The following is a 27,299-nucleotide window of genomic DNA, read 5'->3' on the forward strand; positions in this document are numbered from 1 at the left end:
CTATAGTGAGAATTGGTACAACTGGTGGTTAGGCCTAGTACAGGTGGAGTGCCGCCGCGTGCTTCCGCAGCAAGACCAATGACGCGCGCCCGGCCAGCCCGAGTGTCCGTGGCCGCAGCCTGGAACAAACTGCACGTGAAACACTGACATGACATGAACAAAATTACCTTGGGAATAGCTTACCCAGCCCGCTTCGCCGGGCTAGATTTTGCTTTGTTTTATTTAAACAATAAACTTACATCATCAAATTTTTTATTTAAGTCTCATAATATATTAAATCCTTTATTTCTCTCCGTATTTATTCTCTTCCCGAGCGGGTGAAGATTATTATCTACACCCATGTACACCCAACAATAGAATATCATCATAGTAAATAAAAGCTGTATTTGACAGTTCAAAAATAGGAGTGCTCCGATCGTCACCAAACTTTACAGGATTACTCGCCAGGGCAATCCGGAGATTCCCTGAAAGTTTAATTGAAATCGGTCCAGGCGTTTCGGAGCCTATACGGAACATACCCACACACTTTCTCTTTTATATATATAGATTCCCAAGCTAATTTTGGACCTGCCAATGCATAAATTTAAATGTTAAAACACATTTAATAAATCGTGGTTATTATACGATTGATGAATTTCTTAGCGACAAGGCTGCTTGGAAGCAGGCTCCGATCTCATCTCTCAAGATATAAAATTCGTTATATATATTTTCATTGTAAACTGTTATATGATGTTGAAAAAGTGCAATCTGCAGAGTTTCATGCCGGCTCGGTCATCATATCAACCGATAGACTTCCACTGTTGTACATCGCTTTTTTGTGGGGAGTTCCAAATTCCACGATTTGTGCCGCTTGGGTCCAGTGGCTACCTGCGACGCGTTTAATTTCGTTTCTCCACCTGGGGGTCGACCAACACTGCGCTTATCAGTGCGGGGCTACCATTCAAGCACCTTGGGACCCCAACGTGCAACCTTTCTCCGACCTATGTGCCCCGCCCATTGTCACTTCAGCTTCGCGACTCGTTGAGCTATGTCGGTTCTTCTACGGATCTCCTCATTTCTGATTTGATCACGTAGAGATTACTCCGAGCATAGCTCTCTCCATCGCCCGCCGAGTGACCCTTAGCCTTCTTATGAGGGCCATCAACCTTTTCCTTCCTTTCCTTTCGTTAATTAGTTTAATTTATTCCTCGTTATCACCATCACCTATGATCATGATAATAAAATATGTATAAAGATAAACGCTTCATACGCCTGTGATAGGTCTACCTTTACCTTTTTGAATTTAAATTAGAATATGTCCGGGTGACGTATGAAATCGGGATCTTTTCCGAAGGGTTGTCTTATCGTTAAGGACGAATTTCGAGAGTTTTGCCGTTTGGGTAGGGATTAAAAGAGCACGCCTCAACCGCTGAGGTATTGATGTCTGTCTTTCTCAAAATTAATTTTGGAGAACAAGCATTAGATACAATGCAGCCATTAAATAATGTACCTTTGTACCCCCCTCCCATAGAGGAGCCGCAGCCGCAAGTTGCGCTTTTCTTCCCACCCGATGAGCAAAATGCGCAACAGTGGAACTGCCCTGTGTGTGCTTTCGACATCCGCGCCGCACACGAAAATGGACTGCCCTGGAAAAGAAATACCACCTACATTACGATAAAGATATAAATATTTTTAAGTAGTACCTAGAAGAGCTTTTTGAGACAGCTCGTCCGGGGAAGTACAACCTTATTTATTATTATGCTTATTTCTGGCGCCAAGCAGCAGTTCTGTGTTCCTGTCTAAAGGTGTGATTAAGAGTACATGAGGCTTGCGACACAGTAATTAAAGCAGTATGGAAACTTAGAAAACACGTTCGAAACAGATCCACGCACCGACGAAGAGGTCCCAAAGCAATTATCGCAGGATCTTAGTCGGGGGTCCTAGCTTTGGGGCCTCGTGCATCTGTGCGTGTGCTGTTTCGAACGTTTGTTCGTAGTTTCCATACTATATATATATTTACTGTGCTTACTTAGTTACTACGTATTCCTTTCATGCCCTGCGAGGTGTTTCTCTGTTCATAAGCGATGGTTGGGAAGTCGATAGACACAAGTAGTGGAAAAACGTAGAATTTGGACCAATAATTATTGTTATAGATTAAGAAGATAGCGATGATGTTCTATGTCTTTTATATTCTCCATATAAAGAAAGTTACCTTAATAGGTGTATTATTAACAGTAACAGCGAGTAGATAGTGTCCGGGGCTATTGGGGGCGAAGTGTAGCGCGTATGTCCCGTCCCCTCTCTCACGGACTTTAGCAGCGGCCGGACGAGCGCTGGAGTCCTGCCGTCTGAAGTAACCTGCCACCTGTAAATAAAATAATCGTGCATACCATATTATTATAAGTCCATACAAATATTTTCTATCATACGTACAAACTGCGGACGTCAACTGCTGAACTTTCGGTTTACCAAAAAGCGCCTCAACTGTTCCTCAGCCTTTCTCATGCACTCATCACTCTTTATGTCATCGGTCCATAGTGCTGGAGGGTGCCACACACTATGGGAGGGATTTTACTTGTCTTCACGAACTAGATGGCGCCACAAAAATCCTGCATCGCGCTAGCGAAGTGTTCACAAAGAATGCCTTACAAATAAGCAAGTAGGTAGTCCTACCTACTCCGCTGATAATTATACTTTTAAACATAGCACTAGTCATGTAATTTGGAATTGATATAATAGTACCTCTAGGTAGGATGTCATCATCGCTTCGGATTAACTTACATTTTCTTCACCACACCAAATGCGTTCTCCACTGCTATCCCGTAGTTCCAGAATTGCTGTGTGCTGGACCTCTACTTGGAGATCTTGGAGACCTGGCAAAATAACGAGTTAATAAGAAATATCAAAAAAAAAATCGTAACTACCCTCAGTATGTGCAAGATTGATTACTCTGAAGTGGCTAGCATACATTACATGGCTAACCTATAACAGGCTAAGCAAGGCTAAAGAGCTTTATATAAAAATTAACTTAATTGTATGAAAAAGTGTTCTGAATGGAGATTTAAAGAGACAAGAGACCAACAAAGATTGTGCTCCTAGATCCCTATTTATTGGTATTTTTCGGTCGATATATAAACTTAAATCACGTGAATCCCTCCGTGAAAAATTTAAAGAAATAGGTATACTTACGGTAGTCTCACAATATATTTATAACAATATCGTATTTGTAAGACAACATATTAGTCTTTATAAACAAAAAATGGGTATAAGCAGTCTACTTACAAGAAATGGTCATAAATTAGTGACATCTGCGAAAGGTGCGGAAGTCATTTGTGGGATTGAGTATACGCTTTTATAATATGATTTAGGTAAATTTGGACCTACCAATGCATAAGTTCAAAGAATGTGGTAAAACACATTTTTTAAACTTATGCATGGTATTATACAATTGATGAATTTCTTAATGACAAGGTTGCTTGGAAGCATCCGGCTCCGCTTTCATCTCTCACAAGATAGAGTAAAGAATTTTAAAATGTAAAATGTAAATAGTTGATATTGGAAAAGAGCAACTACTGAGTTTCTTGCCGGCTTCTTCTCGGTAGAATCTGCCTTCCGAACCGGTGGTAGAGTCACTACACACAGACAGACTTGACGTTTTAAAAGCCAGAAAAACAACCTATAACGAACGTTCCCATCCGATATAAGTACAAAGACCCAGGAACAGGAGAAGAAGATCTTGCAATACGTCTATTTTGGTCAACTGTGTATCGTTGTTCCCATCAGACTTGTTCGATAATAGAAATGGTAACCTGGCTAAAATTTAAACAAAGTAGGTAGTATTTGTCTCTTTACCATCAGTATCAAGAACGCAGTGATCTGGATCGGGCGCCAGTGTGAACAATCGCCCTACTAGTGTTGGATGATGGGTAGCAGGTGCTGCAGGTGCGAAGCGAAGTTCGCATCGTGGGGGCTCTGACAATGGCTGAAGTTCTGTGAGGCGCTCCAAACGACGGAGTACTGGCCCGCTGAGAGAGAGGACCTCGTCTTCTTTGCCTTCTGATATGAGCTGGTAGGAGACGTTTAATATTATATTCTCAAAGTCTAATCTTTCAGACCAAACTTTGTGGTTTTGCTTTGCTGATAATGGTAGCGCCAAACCAACTACACCGAAGGAGTATCGAAATTGAAGCGTTCATACATTTAACATGTTATACTTATGTTAGTGATAGTGATATCTGCATTCATGCATGCATTTGTTAACTTAAAACTAAAGCTAGGAGGGTTCCAAAAGCGCCCTAGTCTAAGAAGAGCCCTCAACAAACTTAGCCAGGTTAAAGGTATATGTTTGCATATATAACGGTACATGGTAACTGAAATAGCTAAAAGTAATTAATTAATCACAGAGAATCGGCCGAGGTTTTACAATATCTACAAAAAATCAATGTCCGACTTACAGTTAAGATGATGATGATAAAACATGAATTTAAAATATAATTATTATGTCAGATACCTAACATACCATCTTTAGGTCGTTTTTACTTTGATTGTTAGTAGTTTTAAATCAATCGATATATTTATCAAAGAATGTTGCAGAAGGTCTCAATAAAGACTTATGTTTTTAATTAGATGCATTAGGAAATTCTTCCTTACCTCCTCCGCAAACTTAACAGCTTCCATTGCATGGGCAGACATCTCCTCCAACTGCCTGGTTTTATCCTGTATGCGTTGCCGGTACGCCGCCCTAGCTCGCACCGCCGCACTGCACAGTGCTCGACCATGAGCCTCCACGGCAAGGCGGTACTCCTCCGACCACACTCGAATCTCGCTCTCCACGCGTGATGCTTGGGCCTATGATATTACATTTTATACATGGGTTCGATTCCCACTACTGGAAAATGTCTGTGTGATGAGCATGAATGTTTTTCAGTGTCTGGGTGTTTATATGTATATTCTAAGTATTTATGTATGTTATTCAGAAAAAAATATTCATCAGTCATCTTAGTACCCATAACACAAGCTACGCTTACTGTGGGGCTAGATGGCGATGTGTGTAATGTCGTAGTATATTTATTTTATTTATTTATTTATACATCTACGTTGAGCAAGGTGACCTAGAATGAGAAGGGATTCATTCTGAGAGACTCGTACCCTATAGTGGGCCGGTAATATATTGATAATGATGTTGATAGACCTAGATTATTTCCTTCATTTGTTTAAAGTGGTTCGTTATCTCTCAGTCAGAAATCACATATGAAGACATTTGAAAGGAATGGCCTGTTATGGAATTGGACTCTATATTCAGGAGCAGATCTTGCATTTGCTTATAGATTAGATGACGATTGCCTTGGACTAATTAGCTTTTACTGAAATAAATCAGATACAGCCCTAACATCACATGCAAAAGTAAAATCAAGTGACTCCTGTAACTTTATTAGGTACGCGTTGAGTAGGGTAGGTACTATGCACGTGTCAGTCTTTTAACTTCAATAGGGTTGTCATAAGTAAAAACTGTTTGGAATTAGTTTATATGGAAAAATAAATATGTTTTTTTCATTTAATATTTTTACAGGGTGATTCCTTATGAAATATACACTTCCTTATGCACTCTTCAATAGTATTTCGTAATTCCGTTACACGTTGTATAGACTCATCATTGAAGGTTGTCATTTCAAGTGAGTCTGTAAGACTCGTGGTGCTTTTTTATGGGAAAATATAGAAGAAAATTGTGACTTGATTTTGCAGCCAAGAGCTACATCTAACTCACTCTCAATAATCAGGAAGATGCAGGCATAGGAAGTTAATGATTGCTGTGGACTCAGCTCACATATCTGAAAAGTACATAACAGATTCAAGTTCACCTCGACTTCTGAAGTATGCACTTCAAGGATTCTGTTCGCTCGCTCCACATTGCCGGGTACATGCTTGGTCCGCTCGCAGGCATCTCTCAAGGCGTTGGCGCGTTCGTTGGCCGCGCGGGATGCGTTGGCCACGGCGTGTCCAGTGTGTGAGATCAAGCAACAGTCTCTGCATATCACCTACGACACCAATCACCCCAAAATAAGGAGGGGATAATAAAATTAAATATTAGGGACAAGGAAGTAGAATCACTACCGGGCGCCCTCCCGCTATTCGACCCATATAACCGTGAGGTTTGTGGGGCTATGGGATATGGTGGGTTGACATATCGTGTTACAGTTCGCAAAATTAATTAGCCAATATTGTTCAATTTGGTATCTCACAATCCTAAAGTTAAGACTGCCCAGTAACAGGAGTCAAGACACATTCATATTTAATCATTTGGTAATAGGATGTGGAAAATTTATATAATGATTAACGACAAATTTTTGCACGTTAATCTTTGCATGATATGTGTGTGTTCCTAGAAAAATAAATGACCACATATGTAAACATGTTGCATGTACCATATACAAGCAAAATAAAAATTGATTGATTAATTGATTGGTAGGAAGCGGTATATTAGTCGTTAGGTCTTCGGCTGCACTTCGCGGGTTGGAATCCGCGCACCTCTCACTTTTCTAAGTTATTTGCATTTTTAGCTAGTTACTGTCTCTTGCTTTAATGGTGAAGAAAAATATCGTGGGGAAAACTGTTTAGCTAAGAGTTCTCCATAGTCTAAAAGGCGTATGAAATCCACTAATCTGCACTTGGCCTTCTCATTCTGCGAGGAAACCCGTGCCCCGCAGTGGTCCGGTAATGGATTGATGAGGCTGGTGTTGCTAACAGAACATCAGAACGTCCATTGCTGGACATAGCTGTTTTGTAGGGAGTTCTAAAATCCACGGTTCTTGGCCGCTTGTTTCCATCGGCTCCCAGTGACTCTTTTGATGACGTCTGTCCACCTCGTTAGGGCCGACCAACGCTTCGTTTACCGGTGCAGGGTCGCCATTTTAGCACCTTAGACCCGAATGTTTATCGGTTCCGACCTATGCGTCCTGCCCATTGCCATTTCAGTTTTGGGACTCGCTGAGTTATGTCGGTAATTCTGGTGGCTTTTCGGATCTCCTCATTCCTGATTTGATCACTTAGAGACACTCCTAGCTCTCTATATCGCCCAACGAGTGACTCGTACATAACTTGATCTAAGAGTGTTCGATGCCCACTTGTATGCATCGAACACCGGTCCGCGGGTCGCGGACTCCGCAGGGGGCGACCCTCGAGCTCGACTTACGTGGCCCACACGATCATTCACGCATTGGCGGTCTCAGTGCATTAACTAAACTTTGTAACAAAATAAATCCTAGTAAACCAGCGATCAGTTTAATTTCAGTAGATTAACTTTAATACAGTCCCAACCATATATACACACAACAAAGAGTGATGGTAAAACTAACTTGTTGGCAAGTAGCGCAGTACACAGTTAGCTCCAGTTTGGGATGCTGCGCACAGAATCTTAGCACGGGCTCCAGCGGCTGCAGTAGATGCGTCGCATGCCCTTTTTGCTTGGTGTGCGCGTCGCCGCACGGTGTGCACACGCTCACCAGACACTGGCCGCAACGACTGTCTGCCTGTACACAAGATAAACTAAATTCATGAATATACATAATATTTTCGACAAGTCCAAGTTTTGTGTTAAATATTTCGTCGCGACTGTCCTGAAAATAAGATAAACTAAATTCATGAACATTCTGGAAAAGTCCAAGTTTTTGGTAGGTAGCTTACGACAAGGAATCACAACAATTCTCAAAGAAATCTGCCTCGAAACACGGTTTCTATATTATCACTAGAAAGTATGCAAGCCGTTTTATATTCATCGACAGTCGTGGTCTAACAACGACTGTCGGTATGAATATACCTAATATAAATTATATTGATGAACCTTGTAGAAAAGTAAATTCAGGCGTGTGTTTTGCCGCAAGGTATGCATACAATCACCAAACACGACCAGTATCGTCTGCCTGAGTATTCAATAAACTAAACCAGTGAAGATTCCAGAAAAGTTAAACCAATCCAAGTACAGGTCTCGATAAGTAGCCACGAAAACTCGCTGATCAAGAAAATGAGCAAAAAAAACTTGGCGTGAAAATCGACGTTGATCGCTGTTATTACACAAATGTGTGGTACTAAAGAAAGGTACCATGGTCCACCAGGTCCAACCTGATTTAATCAGATATAAACTAAGGAAAAAACTCACCCAACACTTATCAATGAGTTAAATTTTTGTCAAACTAAGTTTACATGACGCTTTGTCCATGCTATGTGCACTTGTAATTGACGTGCATCAGTCCATGTTTTTGTGTGTGTGCTATACTTATTTAAAAACCTGTAATATGCATGTTGTTTGTGCTCGTAATAAATAAATAAACTCAAGCATAAGAATAATTATTAAGATCTAACAACTTCAGAACAAATTTGATTATATTCAGATGCCTGGTACCTATTCTTCAACTTCCCAATGAACCACATTGTGATAATAATCGTGGCACCACACCAGTACATCTATAACATGTTCACTAAGAACTGTACCAGGAAAACATAAACGAAAAACTGCACCACGTAATCAAATCATCCCGGGCGGTATTTTCTCACTTGTACGTCTAGTAACCCCCTTTCTCGTTTTAAATCATCAAGATCATGAGGCTTCAAAGATGATTCGATAAAAAGCAACGCCGCAAGCATCGAAGAAAGCCTCATAGAAAACCACCACACAAATAAAATAGTTTTGTATAACTTAAACTGTAAAACTTAATTTGCTATACTCCGCGAAAAGCAAGGGAACTTTAGTATTTATCCACACCAAACAGATCGTCGGCAATGTACCATTTACGCACGTTTCGCACGAAACCGGAGCGTCCTCAGGCGTTGTTGACTTTACAATGAATAATTATTAACAATTCTCCTGCTTTTCAATTTTTAAATTACGCTTAATTTTCATAATATATCATGGAACTCCGCAAGGTAACGCCTGCTTCTATCCTATATTTAAATAAAACTGAACTGAAGAGACAATAATGTAAAAACGGTAATGTACCGTAACATTGTGAATGACATTTTTCTGAAATCATGCGCGAGTCGGGTTCGGAAAGCCATGAGATGCGGTTAAGTGCCACCAATGTTTACACGTGTGTGTACAATTTCTATCCTTTAATTCCGCTTCTGTTAGTATTTAGTCACGTTTCTTTTATAAATAAATACGTAAAATAACCTTGGGGAAAAAATACATTTGCTTTTTATGAGCTTTGAACTTTCGTGACACGGATGTAAGCCTCTCATATTTATAGATTTTTATACGATACAAACGCTTCATAACTTCTGAGCTCCTAGTTAGAATCTCGAAGGTAAAAAATGCCAGAGTAACCTAGTTTCAATCGCTCTGTTTGTTGTTTTTATGGAATCAAATAATAAACAATAATGTTAAGTATTCCACTGATTCATTTTAAAATTTCTTGTAAACTATAATAGTTATTTTTTTCACCCAAGAACATTCAAAGTAGGTAAATCAGAAGCATTTCTGGATTCAAAAAAAACCCCTGTAACATCTTAATTTGGTATAAATTCCACCGGGTCGGGTCTGGCATGAAGGCCTTTTAAATAGGTTACCTAGCTACGGGATACCCACTAGTCTCATCAACTGGATATCTGATTTCCTGAGTGGTCGATCTTTTCGAGTTGTCTTAGATGGCTCCTCGTCAGATCAAATGGCAATCAATGCCGGTGTCCCTCAGGGGTCTGTTCTCTCCGCTACACTTTTTCTGCTTCACATTAATGATCTGTTGAAACCCGGTATCTTTGGGTACGCAGATGATAGCACTGTAACGGAGAGATATATGCCCGGTCCCCGTGCTAGTGGTGCTGAAATTTTAGGACACAGAGAGGCTTTGGTGGAACGCATTAATCTGACCTTAAATGAGGTGTCTGATTGGGGAGACGCCAATTTGGTCAAATTTAATGCTACCAAAACGCAAGCGTGTTTATTTACTACCAAACGGAGTCCATTTCCCCTGACTCCGACTTTCCGAGGTATATCTTTGCCTATTACCGACAGTCTAGAGCTTCTAGGTGTCAATATTTCATCCAACCTCAACTTTGGACAATACATCGAATCCAGGGCAAAAACAGCTGGCAAGAAACTTGGCATCCTCAATAAGGTCAAGCGGTACTTCACGCCTGAACAGCTTCTTACCTTGTACCAAGCTCAAGTTCGATCGTGCATGGAGTACTGTTCCCATTTATGGGATGGCTCTGCCAAGTATCAGCTTGATGCCCTGGATTCGGTTGATCGCCGTGCTAGAAGGCTCATCGGTGACCTAGCCAATAAAAAACTTAAGAGTTTGGAACATCGTCGCAAGGTTGCCTGCCTTTCGGTATTCTATAGGATATATTTCGGAGAGTGTGCTCAAGAACTATTTGATCTAGTTCCCCCCTCGCCTTTTTACCATCGAACCGCGAGGCACCGGAAGGATCTGCATCCCTACGTGGTCGATATACCGCGGACGCGTACGAAGCGCTTCGCATCTTCGTTTCTAATTCGCACCGCTAGGATCTGGAATGCTCTTCCAGCTTCCATTTTCCCCAGTTCTTTCAACATTAGTACCTTCAAATCAAGAGTGAATAGGCATCTTCTAGGCAAGCGCGCTCCACCTTAGGCTGCATCATCGCTTACCATCAGGTGTGATTGCAGTCAAGCGCTCGTCTATAAATATAAAAAAAAAAAAAAAAAAAAAAAAAAAAAAAATTACCTTATTGTCAATGCAGCACAGATCGCATAGTATAGCGTTCCCGCCATCACGATTGGCCATCCGCCTCAACAGCACATAGTTGAGCGGCAGTGCCGCTATGCCGCCAAGCGGCAGCTGCGTCTCGAATCCGCATACCGGACATAGGATAAAGTGGTAATTCTTCCCTGAAATCTGACAAAAAACGTAATTTCAGCTACCTATATAACCTACTTTGGCGATATTAAATCAATACGTTGCTAGTTTTAGTGGGATTAGTTTTTGCATCCTAGAACAGCCAAAAACCGTTGTTTTGTGGGTTGTTCCACAATTTGCAAGAGTGAGACGGTAGAACACCAGGCAGCAGGCTTAAGGTTTGGTCAGAGAAAAGGGACAGTGCATAGATATCTTATGCCCGATTTCACTTATGACGGACTAGGCAATAAATAAGTAACGCCTAATCTAAGGAGATTCCTAGGCATTCATCAATCAATCACCAAAAGTTATCACCTAAGGGTTGGTGAAACACTTATTTCTATAAACATCACCTAAATCATTAGGCACTCGATTTAGATTATGCCTAGGTAAAAACGGGCATGAGTCTTGTTATAGATTTCTATGGGATAGTGGTATTATAAAGTCGATAGATCACACAAAGGAGACATCACTTTGGAGACTTCAAGGTGCATGTCAAAGGAAGTGCAATAGGAGAAAATAACATTTTTGACGACCTTCCTGGCGCAACGGCGAGTGCCGTGAATTTAAGTAGTAGGTCCAGGGTTCTATTCCCGACAGGGACTATTCAGGAATTATAATTTCTGAATTTTCTCTGGTCTGGTCTGGTGGGAGGCTTTGGCCGTGGCTAGTTACCACCCTACCGACAAAGACTAATTAGGGTTAGGTATGACTACCATAATTCCCAACAGGTTAGCCCGCTACCATCTTAGACTGCCTTATTTATTACCACCAGGTGAGATTGCAGTTAAGGGCTAACTTGTAATAAAAAAAATCAGAAATACCGTGGTATTTTCCGATAACGGTCATATGGTACAAAAACCAAGACGTACCTTTCGAGTAACGATCCCATACACGTTGATTTTGTCCAAGCTGGTGTCAGATCCTGACTTGCGGATGTCACTCTCGTACCCGGAACCAGCAGAGCCTCCACCGGAAGCCAATCCGCCGGGATCGTGCTGCAGAGATCCTATAACATTCATTTAAATTTAATTATTACAAAAACAGAATTTACAAAGAATTTAATTATTTCTTTTCTCCATTAAACTTGCAGACATATTTGCAACCTACTGCCTGTCAACATTCCGCCTTAATTAATTGCTTAAATAAAATAAAATAAATAAATATACCACGACAATAAACACATCGCCATGTAGCCACAAAGTAAGCGTCGCCTGTGAAGTTGTGTTATGGGTACTAAGATCACTGATGAATATTTTTATGAATAATATACATAAATACTTATAATATACATATAAAAACCCAGACACTGAAAAACATTAAAGTTCATCACAAAATCATTTACCAGTTGTGGGAATCAAACCCACGGCCTTCGACTCGGAAAGCAGGGTCGCTGCCCACTCCGCCAACCAGTCGACAAGAAATACAATTGAATTTAAATTTAAATGGGACCATTTCGGATAAACCAGTCTATTTATGACGGGGTTATGCCCGCACATAATAAAAAACCATGCAAATTGATAAATTGAAGTCGGTTGAAAATAAAATAAAGTGAAGTGCAAATTGGCAGCCCTAGCAACTAAAGCACTATTTCCGCTAGCGGAAACGTCTTGTGTTCTTACTCATTACACCCTTTAAATAGATTATACATATTAGAGGCGAATACTTTAAATAGATCGACCTCGGGAAGGTTATGATTCATACAGTGTAGCTACTTTTGCTACATTGATAACATTAAAAACGCCTCGTTGGTCTAGTGATTAACGTGTTCGAGGTCTTTGGGTGGTGAGACAAAAAAATTAAGGATATTTAGGTTTCCTGCAATAAAAAATTCCAGTAGGTAACCTAAGAATTGCGTCTGCTTTAGCCGCCATTAGAACTGTGGTAAATCACCCAAAATGTTGTTACACAGGCACGTAGTTTTTATATCCTCTTTGACACTCGCAACTGTCAGTTGCTTAAGTCATCGGAAGTTAAAACGTGTTATTTTTTTCCACCATGCAGGTATCTTAATGTTCAAATGAAAACTAGGAATTAATAGGAATTATGTTAGCAAATACGCAGTACCTAATTTTTACAAGAGTTTTTTTTTTAGTTTATCAGTGTGATTCCCAATCACATAACACATCAACACCTTATTACTAAATGATCTCGTTGAAAAAAACTAGTTTGATTTCTTTAAAACTCGACCAGTGGAACTTATAAACAATCTTAACAATATAAATAAATAAGTAGGTCATATCAAAGAAATCTTTATCCAAACAGATTGCGCTGCACTGTTAAATGAATCAAAGTTTTCTTTGAACGCTCGTTGCGTTTCCATGAATTGTTATTTAATAAACATAGCTTAATTATCATATCTGTTTTGTATCTGTAGGATTTCTGAATGTTTATTTTCGGAAATAGTTTAATATCCTTCATTTTGATAGTCAGATATAAAATCAATGCGAAAAGTGATCGAGTCCTTAGCCCACTGGGTAGGTCTTTGACTTCACTTTCGGGGGCCCAAGTTCGAATCCCAGCGCTCACTCCATCTTATGTTATGTGCGTTTTAAGCAATTAAAATATCACTTGCTTCAACGGTGAAGAAAAACATCGTGAGGAAACCTTCATGTCCACCAATCTGCACCGGGCCAGCGTGGTGGACTACGGCCTTAAACCCTTCTCATTGTGCGAGGAGACCCATGCCCTGTAGTGGGCAATGGGTTGATATGATGATGATGATCGAGTCTTTATACACCTACCATGGATATTCATGGCATTCGGAAGCGGCTAAAGTTTTTCTTTGCTTCCGAAAGAGTACTTTGCGTAAAAGTATTATAAAAAAAAACCTACCATATAGTCAGATATTTCTATACTTTATTATATTATATTCCAAGGTATTTATGTTATGTGTGGTCCCGAAAAATTGGACTAGCGACTCCGCACCGAAAGTAAGATCTAACTAGACTCCCGCCTTTATTTCAAATGTTAATTAAACATTTTACCTATTTAGCATTTCATTGAAGTCATTCATGTCCGGAACCGAGCTAATGTATTCTAAATATAGGCTTGCCACCCGGCGCGCCGCGTTGCACAAACAAACGCTAGATCGATATAACGACGACGCGATATGTTACATTGTTTAGTTTACCTTTGCTATCTATCTATTAGAAAGATCCAAAGTTATCCTTACTAATATTATAAATATGAAAGTGTGTGGGAGAAGTTCTAATGTGCTGGAATGGTGACCCCGATAGAGTTAGTTGTAAGAATGGAGAGTAACATAGAATACTTTTCATCCTAGGATAACAAATGGTAATGGGATTCGTAAAAAACCGTACACCGCAGACGAAAAAAGCGGGCAATAGTTAGTTACAAATAAATTATAGAATTATAATAATCATATTAGATGCATTGAATATTCCATCCCGCTTAGGGTAATACAATAACTGCCAAATGAGCAGCATTGTTCCAATGCTGTGTTCTGGTCTGAACAGCGTGGTTGCCGGTGTAATTACAGGCACATGAGGCTTAACAACTACGCCTCAAATTGGTGGACAGGGCGGCATGTTGCGTGACGTGCTCCTTGCATGCCTTGTGAAGTGTTGATCTGTTTACAGGCGATAGTTTCCGTCTTACCAGCACGCAGGCCATCTGCTTTGTCCATTTATTTATTATAAAAAAATTAATAGTTCAAAAATACTAAAAATACACGCTTGGTATAAAAAATGTATGAGCCGTCATAAGACGCCTGGCAGATGTGAAACATCGAAAATTATATGCATAAAATAACCGATCACGGCAGGAATCGAATACGGCAAAACGAAAAAATAAAGCATTACAAATTTGTTCCATAAAATAATTACTAACATATTTATGCATTTTTATTAGTTAGAAATTAAAATTAACATCTGTTCTCCCTTATTGACTATAGATGAAAATTATATTTATTAACAAATATCTTATTTTGCAAATTAAAAATGGAATAATCTCATCGAATTCGTGTATTGTCATCGGTTTTCAGCTGGAACGAATTCACACTGTTGGAAGAGGGTCAAAATCAAGTCCAAAAAAGTCGGTTAGTTACAAACATGAAGCTAATATAAAGCGTGTAAAAACAAACGTTATTTCTTAAATATTCAACAAGTACATACCACAATAATGTTTTGGATTTTGGACTGGGTCGAAATTACGACAAATTTAAAAAATTATTTAAATTATCGTGGTATGTACCCGTTGACCTATATTTAAGAAATGTTGATTAACCACGAATATATTAGTTTACAATAATGGTATTGTTTATTTATATATTTATTAAGGTTTACTAGATTTTTTACATAAGCTTTGTAATATAGGTACATTAAATTTTAAAACAACAAATGTTCCTATGTACCATGTAATTTGGATGCCTTCTAAGGCTCTACTGCATTGCTGAACATATTTTGTATGGAGTTTTAAATTCCAAGGTCATATAACAGTGAAATTTTCTAGATACGTTTATTTATTCGCCGTCTTGAAAGTTAACTGCGATTAATATGGAATCGAAATAGCGCCATCTAGTCTAACAAAAAGTAATCCAAATTACGTCATCATGAATTCGTGGTTTGTATTCATAGGAAATCAGCTGTGTCGAGTGACGATAGCGGATCTGAAATAATTCAATTAGTACAACAGGTAGGTATATCGCATAGCCTTGCTACTGTGCGGCTTCGTAACCTATTTCGTTTACTAAGATTTAACTTTCATACTTGACATACCTACCTAATTAGCATTCAGGACAGACTTAAAATAGTTTTTTTTTTCTTGAAGCTAGTGTCTAGGATCCCATCCATGCACAGGGTTTTTGACCAGGGTATGCATAAAGAAGGAAGATGCCATAAAACGGAAAAATCCTTCGCATTTGTCAGTTATAAATTTTGTTTTAGGGTAGGCAGAGTTTTGTACATGTATGAAGTGCACGCCACTGATCCCATCCCTTACTTTTTTCAAGTCATAGTCAAATGTTTCTTTAGGCATTCAAGTAAATAAACAAATATTCTATTCATTTTGCAAAACCAAGTTCTTCGGTAACTCTTCCACTTTTAAGGCTGTTGTTCTTTGGAATAATTTGCCTGCTGACATCCGTAAAAGTCAATCCCTTCCCATATTTAAATGTCGTCTTAAAGACTACTATCTGTCTTTGAGTGAAGTAATTTGAACAAATATCGTAATTAATGTGTTTTTTTTTTTTGTATTTTTCTTTTTCATTATTTAATTATGTATGTATTTATATATATATTTATTATATATGTATTTATATATTTATTTATATTATATGTATGTCTATTTATTGCCGAATATATATGTATATTATATGTAGTATAATTGCACTATCCCGCTCTCTTGCAGCTTTTCCTTCTGTCAGAGGTTGCCTGTAAGAGATTGCTTGCAGCAATAAGGCCGCCTTTGCATGCCTACAATTCTTGTTGTTGTTTATTCTATATTTTATGTATATTCTGATGTTTGTGTGCAATAAAGTATTTCTTCTTCTTCTTCTTCTTATTCTACGACAATATTGGTTCTTATTTCAAACTAGTGTCTACTTCGGTCTTCGGTAAACTACGTTCCGGGTTCATTAAGGTTTTTTACAAATTCAGTGGAAACAGTTCGGTTTCCTCCGATAAAAGGCAGTTTATCTAACTCACTTACCTTTCAACTGACATATAAAAATCTGGTTTATTGGTTGCTTAGTTAGGGCGTAAAGGACAAACAAAAAAGTAAACCCTTTTTTTTTATATTACTAAAGATAGACATTTTAGGTCTCACTCTGCTTTTAGAAGGTCAACAACAGGTAAAATAATTTTACGCAACATAATGGCGTACAATCCGTTGCCAAAAAAAAAAAACTCCTGTTGCCCATCCAGACATGTATGACACATCCTGATAATAATAAACGGCAGATGTTTTTGAACGTATCAATCATTTGCATGATTATTTTTAATCTATGATGGATTGACTACAAGTAGGCACTCGAATGGGATATTATGTTTTATGTTTTCCTCAGTAATTGTTTTTTTATTTTTGCAATACAAATTACCCATTGACTGCAAATTGTAATCTGATGACACGTGATAGTGCAGATACTGGCGTGCACTTCAGACATGCATACAATTAATTAAATTTGTAGTGTGAAAAATCTAAAGTGAGGATAATTTTTCCACTTTATGCCAGTTTCCTGCTTTTTTTTGTTGGCGTTGTGGAAAAGCTTTATCGCTACCTCCGACACTTGGGCAGGACTGAGGTTATGTGGGACTTCTATATAGGTAAGTTCATAATTGATTTCTCATAGTAATGAACATTAAAGGAAATATTTATATTCCGGTTTTTTTACAAATCCTGTGGTGACTGTTTTTTTTCCTGCACGGCTAGCATGTACAGGAGACAATTACCTCCCCGGGGAAAGGATAAAAATATATCTTTTCCCACAGCTTTATCAACTCTCAGAGCATTGGCGCACAAGTGGAAATAATATCCAAATAATGTACGTGTAATAATAAACGGGGGTAAACTTCTCTATTCCATGTTCCCGTCCTTTAGCAGGTGGACATGTTAATTATATCCCTTGTGAGGGGATTTAATCCCGGCAGGCCTGTGCTAGCCCTGCGGGGATAAAAATTAGCTTATATGTTACTCTCCGTCTTTTTAATGGACTCTACACCCAAAATATAGAGTTCATTGGTGGCTTTATGCTTGGATAGGGCGTGAAGGAAGGACAAACAGACAAACAAACGAACAAACAAACCCCTCTAAAGGGGGTAAAACCCGAACTAATAACCACCACGGCATGTCCCTCTTGTTGGCTTTGTTAGACGCCCGGGGACTTTGTGACCTACCCTGGTTAATGCATGCCTGTTAATGCATGCCTGCCACAACGGGCTAACCTGTTAGGGAGTATAGTAGTCATACCCGTAATCGGTTTATACGCGGCATCGCACCGGAACACTAAATCGCTTAGCGGCACGCCTTTGTCAATAGGGTTACTAGCCACGGCCTAAATATCCCGCCAGATGGAGTCGGTTTCTTACAGAGTTAGCTTGGATAGTTTTTATACACTGTGAGTAGGTAGTTAGTTCATAATCATTGTTTACTGTGGACACCAGCGTATACCGCACATTCTTATCGATCTATTAACAGCTACTTAGCGAGGTTAATCGCTACACCAGATGCCGAAAAAATAAACAGGCCAGTATAATAAAGTGTTTAAGAGTTATTTTATTGCTCTTTTATGAAACACTGAGGCGTTTGTATTATTATAGTAGGTCCTTATGGTTGTGCAACTTTTTTCAGGTTCCTTTGTTCAAATATAAAGTCAAGTATTCAACTGCTTGAAAACAATTTGATGCGTACATAGAGAATTACACGGTAGTGAGATGATGGCGATAACTATATTCGTAAACTAAAGCTACGAGGGTTCCAAACGCGTCGTCTAAGAAGAAGCCCACAATAAACGTAGGTAGCCGGGTGTTTTATTTTTTAATGAGTGAGAGTACCGGATTCACTTGCGTATACCTGAGACATGTGCCCATATATCGTTGCCTTAAACTATGTGGGATGATTGTTAAATTCGCCTCGAAATTATTTAGTAGTTTAATGGATTTCAGAGTAATCTTTGCTGATTTTTGTTTTATTTAATCATCATATTTATAACATGGCATAGTTGGATTTAGTGATTGGGCTCACCGTCCTAAAGCGAGTTGACGGGCTTCAACGTTTATTAGCCCATGTAAGTGTTACTAATAAAAAAAAAAATATATTAAACAATACACACCTACACACTACACTACACATCGCTATCTAGCCCAAAAGTAAGCATCAAGCTATGCTATGTTATGGGTACTAAGATGAATAATATAAAGAAATACTTGTAACATGCAATGACATGCTCTCCAAAGCACGGGGATAGACCCACCACGCAGCTTCAATGTTGGTACGGTTTGGTGGGCTTTAACAACTATTGTCAACAGTAAGTTAGTGATAATAAACGGGGCCGACGGCTAAGCGTGCTCTCCGTGGCACGGGGGTTGACACCACATATTTACTAACTCTAGGCTGGTACTGAAAATTCTAGAAAACTATTTTTTTGCCCCACCCGGATTCGAACCCGGAACCTCGTGATCCGAAGTTAAACATGCTAACGACTAATCTAACGAGACAGTCTCTTTAAAAGCTTAACTAACGTCTTAATTTATTATTTTTTTTTTAGTTTTTTACTTAATTATAATAATAAATATTAACAGACAATACACACAGCGCCATCTTTCCCCGAAGTAAGCGTAGCTTGTGTTATGGGTCCTACTAAGATAGCTGTTGAATAATTTTATTATAAAAATAATACACATAAATACTTATAATATACAGATAAACACCCAGACACTGAAAAACAATCATGTTCATACAAACATTTTTCTGTTGTGGGAATCGAACCACAGCCTAGGACTCAGAAAGCAGGGTCGCTGCCCACTGCGCCAGTCGGCCGTCAAATTAATGTATGACACTCCTCCTTACCTCCATCGATATCCTCCCAAACAGCAGCCTCGCCTTCCTGATGCAGGCCCTGTAGACACCTCGTGCAGAAGCTATGAAGGCAGGCCAAAAGCCTGGGCTCAACCAACTCTCTCCTACAAATCCCACACTCCCAATCCTTAACCCTGGCCCTTTTCCTCTCACAATACGCCGAAGTCCTAGGGGCTATCGATATATTTTGACTTATCGGTCGTGAGTTTTTCGAGGTTTTCAAAGGACTATTTCCAGCGCTTATGGACGAAGGTTCCAGTGACTTCCTGCGGTCTTGCTTTTTGCGGGAGAAGCTTCCGAAAATGTACAGGATACGGTCCACTTCCATGGTTTATTTATTTTATTTTTTAATTCAGTTGATAGCAAATAAATAAAAAATAATTAAGTATGTATACATTCGTTTTAAATCTTTGTATTTTATTTTTCTGTCAACCGAATATATGATTTAAAAAACTTTTTTTTTTAAATTGTTTTTAGGCATCGATTTCTGTTGAAACTACTCAAAACAAAAATTCGTATTTAAAAGTGAATATCTTCGGTCAAATTGACGCGTTAAGTAAATTAATTGTATTTTTGGATGCGGTTTTTCTTTATTTTACTTAATTTGCAATATATTATCTAATGCTGCGTAGTTATTTATTTCCGTTCATTGTTGTGACACAACGTTATTTAACGATCGCGACGAGTAAACCGGAATAAAAATAAACGTGCTGGCGTAGCGCCGGTCTCCCGTCTACTGAAATCTCAAAAAAGCTGGATTCAGAATTGATACTTATCTCCGCATAGCATCCCTTTTACAAGCTTTTACTTTTTTGGTGTATTACAATTAGAATTATTATAGAATAATGTTAGTATTGGAAAATAATTAGCATTAGAAGATATTTTTTGTTATATGTCATACAGTACATAAAATTCCGTACTGAAAATTTGGGTCCTTACTGAAAATCAGTGTTGCAGAATTCCTTGGCAGAAAGGTACTGTCATACTACTACAAAACAGAGCTAAGGAAGTGACCTCAACGACGCAACATGCCTATTTCTGTTTTAATATTTTAGGTGTTTAGTTCTTCTTTTTTTTTTCAAAACACAGATATTTCTTGTTTTGTTTTTAAACGTATGTCGCTGTATGATTGGTTGTGATTGATAAAGAATTATTATTATTTTAAATGTATAATAGACGGCTGAACTGACGTGATATTTTGTCGGATATTGCGCGACTACTTAGTTTCAAACCAAGTTAGTTAACCTTAGTTATGAGCTAGCTTGCGACACGCTCAGACCCTGATCAAAGGATCTTGTTTAAAAAGTTCTTAGTAAGACGATGGTATAGCTGGGACAAATTTGAAGAAAACGTATTTGAAAAAACTATTGCCATCGCATTAAGCCTGTCTACCCCGTAGAGTGGGATAGGGACAGCTAAGAAAAATTTCAATTAATTTTAATTTGACAGAAATATTTTACATATAAAAAGTTCACGAGATCTACGATCCGTATTCCCCGGTTTTCTCACCCAAAACCGAGCCGATTCAATCATTTTTGGCGTGAAAATTTTAAGAAGGATTACGTCCAGGCTTTTTTTTCATTCATTCCTTTTTTTTTCAAATCTGTCTTTGAGTCCTCTGAACATAGCGGTAAAGAGGGTGAATTATTGGTTATTTTGGAGTGTCAGATTCTCGATTATTAAAGTTTTCAAGAAAAATATTTTCATTTATGTTTATAGACGAGCGCTTGACTGATGGTAATCACACCTGATGGTGTGTGATGATTCAGCCTAAGGTGAAACGCGCTTCCCTAGAAGATGCCTATTCACTCTTGATTTTAAGGTACTCATATTGTAGGTACTTGGGAAAATGGAAGCTGGAAGGGCATTCCAGATCCTTTCGGTGCGAATCAGAAACGAAGATGCAAAGCGCTTCATACGCGTCCGCGGTATTATAAAATAAATAAATAAATATACTACGGTAATGCATACATCGCCATCTTGCCCCAAAGTAAGCGTAGCTTGTGTTATGGGTACTAAGATGACTGTTGAATATTTTATGAATAATAAACATAAATACTTATAATATACAGATAAACACTCAGTCATTGAAAAACATTCGTGTTCATCACACAAACATTTTTCAGTTGTGGGAATCGAACCCACGGCCTTGGACTCAGAAAGCATAGTCGCTGCCCACTGCGCCACTCGGCTATCATATGTAAAACCGTACCGTATACGTATATCAACCACGAAATGATGGCGACATGCTACTTTTATTTTACGAGACATTATCCGGGAGGGAAATATTGGAATACATTTGTATGGAGAATCCCGCCTTACTAACTTTCCATTTAAGCTAAGGCTTGTTAAAAAAAAGTTTTTATTTGTTATAAAAAATAAAATGTGGAATTCGAATTCAGGTTACGTAGGTGCACTGTAACAATATGTAACGTTGTGTTTATTCTCTTTGAATATGGGCCAAGGGTTTTAGAATGCCTTGTAAGTACTACTTCTGCTTGCTTTTAATGGTAGGCTTTTAAAGTGGGAGAGTAGAGATGTATTTCTTCAAAAACAAAGTATTCATCGGGTATTTTGTCTATTTTCAGTCGAATATAATAAATAAAATAAATATACTACGACAATACACAAATCGCCATCAAGCCCCAAAGTAAGCGTAGCCTGTGTTATGGGTACTTGATGACTGGTGAATATTTTTATGAATAATATACATTAATACAACCAGACACTGAAAAACATTCATGTTCATCACAAAAACATTTTTCAGTAGAGGGAATCAAATTTTTATGAATAATATACATTAATACAACCAGACACTGAAAAACATTCATGTTTATCACACAAACATTTTTCAGTAGAGGGAATCAAAACCACGGCCTTGGACTCAGATAGCAGGGTCGCTGCCCACTGCGCCAATCGGCCGGTTTAAATTACTTCCCCACCAAAAGGTATAACTTATATTATTCTTATAATTGATATATTATACAGAAATCGACTGTCGTCCCTAAGCTAGGTATAAACCTGCGTTTTAGGCGATCACAATTTCAGTATATTTGCAATATACTCTACGTGAAGCGGTGATAGCCTAGTGGTTAGGAATTCGTCCTTCCTTTCGAATGGCCCGAGTTCAATACCCGGCACGCATTTTCATATTTTCATGCGGTTTCACTTTTTTTTTTTAATTCCACTGGATACTATAAGATATTGATTGCAATCTCACCCGACAAAAATGCCTTTAGAACCTTAGTATGTATATGTTCTCTGGGGCAATATAGGTAGGTACATAAGTTTGCGCGAAGCGAAGCGGTGATAGTGTAATGAGTAAGGCTTCGGATTTCCTTACATGGAGACACGAACCCCAAGTGCCTTTTCGGAGTTATGTGCGTTTTTAATTTAAGCAATTTTAACCTGCAAACCTGAGGGTTCTCGATAATGTTCTCAAGGGCGTGTTAAGTCTACCATTTCGCACTGGGCCATTGTGGTGACTATGGCCTTCTGATTCTGCGAGTATTAAAATAAAAAAATACTTTTTTGCCATAAAGAGTTTGACGATCCTAGAATTTTAAATCATATTATTGGGTAGGTCGCTGTGGACTTGGGTGGGATACCTACTCATTAGTACGTCTCAAAAGCAATTTATTTCTTCTAATAACAACTCTGACGGCATTAATATTCCACGACACAGTCACTATCAATTTCCCAACATTTTAGGGATGCATATGAGTGAATGATTATTGCTCTATTTTAGTCACCCCAGTCCATCGAGTAACAATTATAGAGACGACGCGTGTCGCAATAAGTTATTACTTTGTCGCCCGTTGGGCTGCAAGTCAGTGAGTCTGACGATTTGTGGTACCAACAACGCTACAACAATTTCTCAGTTTCACTGTATACCTAAAGACAGAGACAGAAAAAATGACAGAGAGAATGAAGGAGTGGGGGCCCGTTATTCATACACTAATGAATAACGGGCCCCCACTCCTTCATTAGCGTACAAATTTTAATTTAATATTATAGTAACTTTCGTCTGCTGTTCTACAAAATGTACCCATCGCCATGTGCCTTCTTGGTTCTAAAAAGTCGTAGCGTGATATTAAAACGATTGCCTAACTTCCACAAGTTAGTTAAGTTTCCAGGCTATCTAATGCAAACAAGATTTATGAAATCCGCCTTATACTTATATTGTGTATGTGATAACAGCATTCAAACTTAAACTACGTATGCTCCAAAAGCGGCCTCCAATTGATATATTTTTTTTTATTCTACCACAAGTTAGCCCTAGACTGCAATATAACCTGGTGGTAAGAGATTTTTTTTTCGGATCGTGTGTAGCTGATTAACCCTAATGATTTTAACAGCTCAACCGCGCGGGATTTTAGGCGTGCCTCGGAATGGGTGCCTCTGCCAGAAAGAGTTTGAGTCCTAGGGTTCGAAGAAGCGAAGGCATTGTTGGCCTAAGGGCACCTCATGTGAGGCCAAACCTCGGTTGCTCAGGCGACGATTGGAGTGAAGGGGTCACGGACGGTGATTAGTCCGCACGCCTCCGAGGCCCTGGTGTGAGCCCACGTCCGGATGACGTCGCCGGCGAAGACACTGTGCACTGTGACTGGGGTAAGTACTGAGGCAGTATAAGATGGTAGCGAGGTAACCTGTTAGGGAGAATGGCAGTTATATTTAACCTTTACCCCTTATCGGTTTCTACGCGACATCGTACTGGAATGAATCGGTTAGTTCGGATAGGGTGGTTACTAGCCACGTCCGAAGCCTCCAAGCCCTATTAAAAAGTAAAATAATCCTTGGGTAAAATGAATTTCTTAAATGTTAGTAGCTAGGTAGTACCTAAGCATTAAAAGTTAACTTTTTCTTCTCATATTAGCTCCTACTCTAGTACGTAGAATCTTATTGCTCAATGTCCCTATCACTTCTCATGTTCAAAATTTAGGGTGTGCCAACACGTGCGACTTGCTTAGCTACCAAGTAAGCAAGCTTTACGGTCGTTATTGTGTTTGAGATTGATTATAAGTTCCTATAACTATGACAGTGCTACGAGTAAATATAACTCAATTGTTACTTACATGTCTTATTCTGTAAACACTGAACTGGTGATAGAGTAACTACAAACAGGCTGACTTGACGTTTCAAAAGTCGTCAAGTTTCAATCATTTTACACCTGCAGTATGTGGACACACTATACGCAGCGAACGTACAGCGCCCTGCGAGTTCAGTACAACAATGTTCTGAGAGCGGTGTTGAAGAAGCGCTGCAGCGCGTTAGAGATGTTTCCGGATGCGTGGGTAGATGATTTCTACGCGATCATAGGCAAGCGTGCTGCGCCAATAGCCTCGTGAGTACAGACCAACACCCTCCTCAGTACACTGGCATGCAGGCTGGGCAGCTCTCTCTGGGGGTGCTGGGATCGTGTGCACACGCGCTATAGGGGGGGGCGCTCAGTTAGACTATAAGAATTTTTGTATAGAATAAGGTTGTTTTTAGTTGTTAAGTACTAACATAGGTTTAACTACATTATATTACTAACACGATATGGACAAATGTCCGAAATAAAGATTTACTATTATTATTATTATTATTAAAAGTGCTTATAAACTAGGCCTTAGAAATAAATGAATTGAATTTTCTGGGAATTGTGAAACATTATTTCAGTCACTTTTTGGTGTTACGATCGTCTTGAAAATATTAAAAAATTATAAAATCATAAGTATACCTACATTAAATAAAAGCATAATAGATTGCCTCTTTATTTGTTTATCTTCTAGTTTCAAAACACAGGTACTTTATACTAAAAAGTTATGAAAAGATTTATGTACATAAGAAGAAAAGTTAGGAAAAATTGAGTTTAAGTACCAACTTTTATGTTTTACTCAAAGAATAAAGAACATACTTAATATAGAAACTGTGTAACACGACTTATATTGAAGCTTCAAAAAACATTCTACTTCAGTAGTGTTTCGAGAATTAATTATTTTTTAATGTTTTAAAAGTTTACCATTAAAAAAAAAGTTTGTGAACTATGATCATTCCACGTGTGCAAAGAAGACGTGCGCGGGGCGTTTTTACTGTTTTTGGACACAATGCTTTGTATACAATCATGGCTGAATGGTTATTAATTCTGTGATTTTACGTTTAGGATCGTGTTTGGTTATCTTGTATAAATCATTTTTGATTCGAATTCAAATTTAAATTTTGAAAGTTCATCAGCTTGCTGTTCGCGAATTTATTCGTTTTTCTTTTCGCATTTGTTTATTACTTTTTTCTATTTTTTTTATTCAGGTTTAGCTGTAGGTCCGCATAGATAAGCAAAGGTAATTTCCAAAACAGCTCTCGAGAACGTTAATTGGCTACTTTTACGGGATAAAAAGATCTGTACTATCCTACTATCTCTCCTGCACAAGGATATAGCTTGCAACCAAAATTATCTACACGTGCAGAATTTCATCAAACCAAGGCAGCTGTTGACCCGAACACGTTTAAACCCAGAGACACTAATTCATTAAATAGTTTAACTCACGCATTGGCCTTTATCAATCCATGATTTGCCGCAATAGAAATAGTTAATAATATAGTCAAAATATTTAAATGCGTCGAATAAATAAAATAAATAACCAATGGAAGGTAATATCCGTTGTGTCCATAATAACCAATTAAAATTACCAAATCAGCGACATCGCGTAAACATTACGTCGTTTTAAAACCGATAAACGTCAAAACGTCTGTTTCCGAACCGATTTCCGAGCGATATTATATAGGCCGCGATGGTCGTTTGACCTACATTATGCGCGAACTCTAATGTCAGGCTATTTTTTCCGTACGCACCGCGACCACGCGATTCAATAGACTGAGGACACGGGTGAAAACTAAACGTAAACTGTTATAGGCGAGAATATAATGAAATTACCTTGGATTTGTAAAGTTTCATTCACATTTTATAGCTCGACCGTGAGTGAACTTCCGATGCCCGATGACTGACTAGATTTTAATCAATTACACCTTAGGGTATGATTGGTATCTCTACGTGTTGTGTGTCATATTTAGATTTTTGATGTGAAACTCTTTAGTCGCCCTCGAAATATTTCTGAGAAACTAGCTAAGCGGAGAAACTCAAGACTCCTAAAAGGCCACCATAATCCACAGGTTCAAATCTTCTTTTCATAGGAGTTGTTCACACCTAGGGTCTAACCCTCCGTGTTGAACCTATGCAGGATTTTAATCGTGAGACTGGACAACGCCAATTTTGTAACTCAAAAATTCTTGAAAAAACTAACTCACAAAACCAAGCATTAAAGTGCAACCATTGGTGTGCACAGTTCCTTCGACCAGGGTATGCATAACGCAAGTACATGGCAAAAAATTGAACAATTCCTCTCCAATACAGTAGGCAGTGCTTTTGTGCATGTAATGCGTGCAAAAATAGGTAAATTATTCTCGCTTGGTTTCTAGAAATCGGGTTCTGCGACCTAATAGTTATCGAAGCTAACTTTGAATAGATCAGCTAGGACATGTTATAACTGAGCATCTAAAGGATGACTGTGAATAATAAAAGAGAGGGAGGGCGCTCTCGATTCGTTGCAAGTGCCACATGCTGGCGTGAGGTTTTGCGAGGTGTAGCAAATCCGTCAAGAAAACACTGTGTACGTATTGTCACTGTTTCTGCACCTGTCAATTGTGGACGAATTTTTTGAGGAAGGAAGACTGCAATACGGGTACAGCACAATGATTATTTTCGCATCTTGAGGGGTTTGCCTAGATACTGCAGTGCATCTGGCATGTTTGCTGAATCGAGAGTGCCTGAATTTTATGATGTTATAAGAACACGTGTGTCTTCCTTTTGGGAGATCATCAGGTCATGACAGTATCAGTAATATAAAACGGTTTCTGATGGGATGCCTAGTCATATTTTTA

At 38.7% G+C, this 27,299-nt stretch overlaps 1 protein-coding gene across 3 annotated transcripts; it reads right to left on the minus strand.

The window, feature by feature from the left end:
* LOC120637159 (tripartite motif-containing protein 45) lies at positions 1-26,203 on the minus strand. 3 transcript variants are annotated; one of them, XM_039908831.1, is made up of 12 exons: positions 26,052-26,203; positions 19,374-19,648; positions 11,720-11,856; positions 10,677-10,847; positions 7,332-7,505; positions 5,838-6,014; positions 4,630-4,827; positions 3,832-4,045; positions 2,761-2,852; positions 2,192-2,344; positions 1,490-1,625; positions 1-119 (listed from the first exon to the last, which is right to left on the minus strand). In XM_039908831.1, the coding sequence occupies exons 1-12, from the start codon at positions 26,063-26,065 to the stop codon at positions 1-3; spliced, it is 1,860 nt and encodes a 619-aa protein (XP_039764765.1). In that variant the 5' UTR covers positions 26,066-26,203. The 3 variants fall into 3 exon arrangements, with proteins under 3 accessions (XP_039764765.1, XP_039764764.1, XP_039764763.1); XM_039908830.1 differs by having other exon boundaries at positions 19,374-19,675; XM_039908829.1 differs by lacking the exon at positions 26,052-26,203 and having other exon boundaries at positions 19,374-19,710.
* Between the last annotated feature and the right edge of the window lie 1,096 nt (positions 26,204-27,299).

The sequence above is a fragment of the Pararge aegeria genome, chromosome 3 (genome assembly GCF_905163445.1).
Source record: "Pararge aegeria chromosome 3, ilParAegt1.1, whole genome shotgun sequence".
In the NCBI taxonomy this organism is placed as follows: domain Eukaryota; kingdom Metazoa; phylum Arthropoda; class Insecta; order Lepidoptera; family Nymphalidae; genus Pararge; species Pararge aegeria.

Coding starts and splice junctions, on each gene's coding strand:
- LOC120637159 (XM_039908829.1), bottom strand. CDS start 19,710: ATGGAAGTGGACCGTATCCTGTACATTTTCGGAAGCTTCTCCCGCAAA. Junction 7,506..10,676: donor TGTGCTGCATTGACAATAAG/GTAATTTTTTTT, acceptor TCTTGTGTACAG/GCAGACAGTCGTTGCGGCCA. Junction 1,626..2,191: donor TTAATAATACACCTATTAAG/GTAACTTTCTTT, acceptor TTTCTTTTCCAG/GGCAGTCCATTTTCGTGTGC.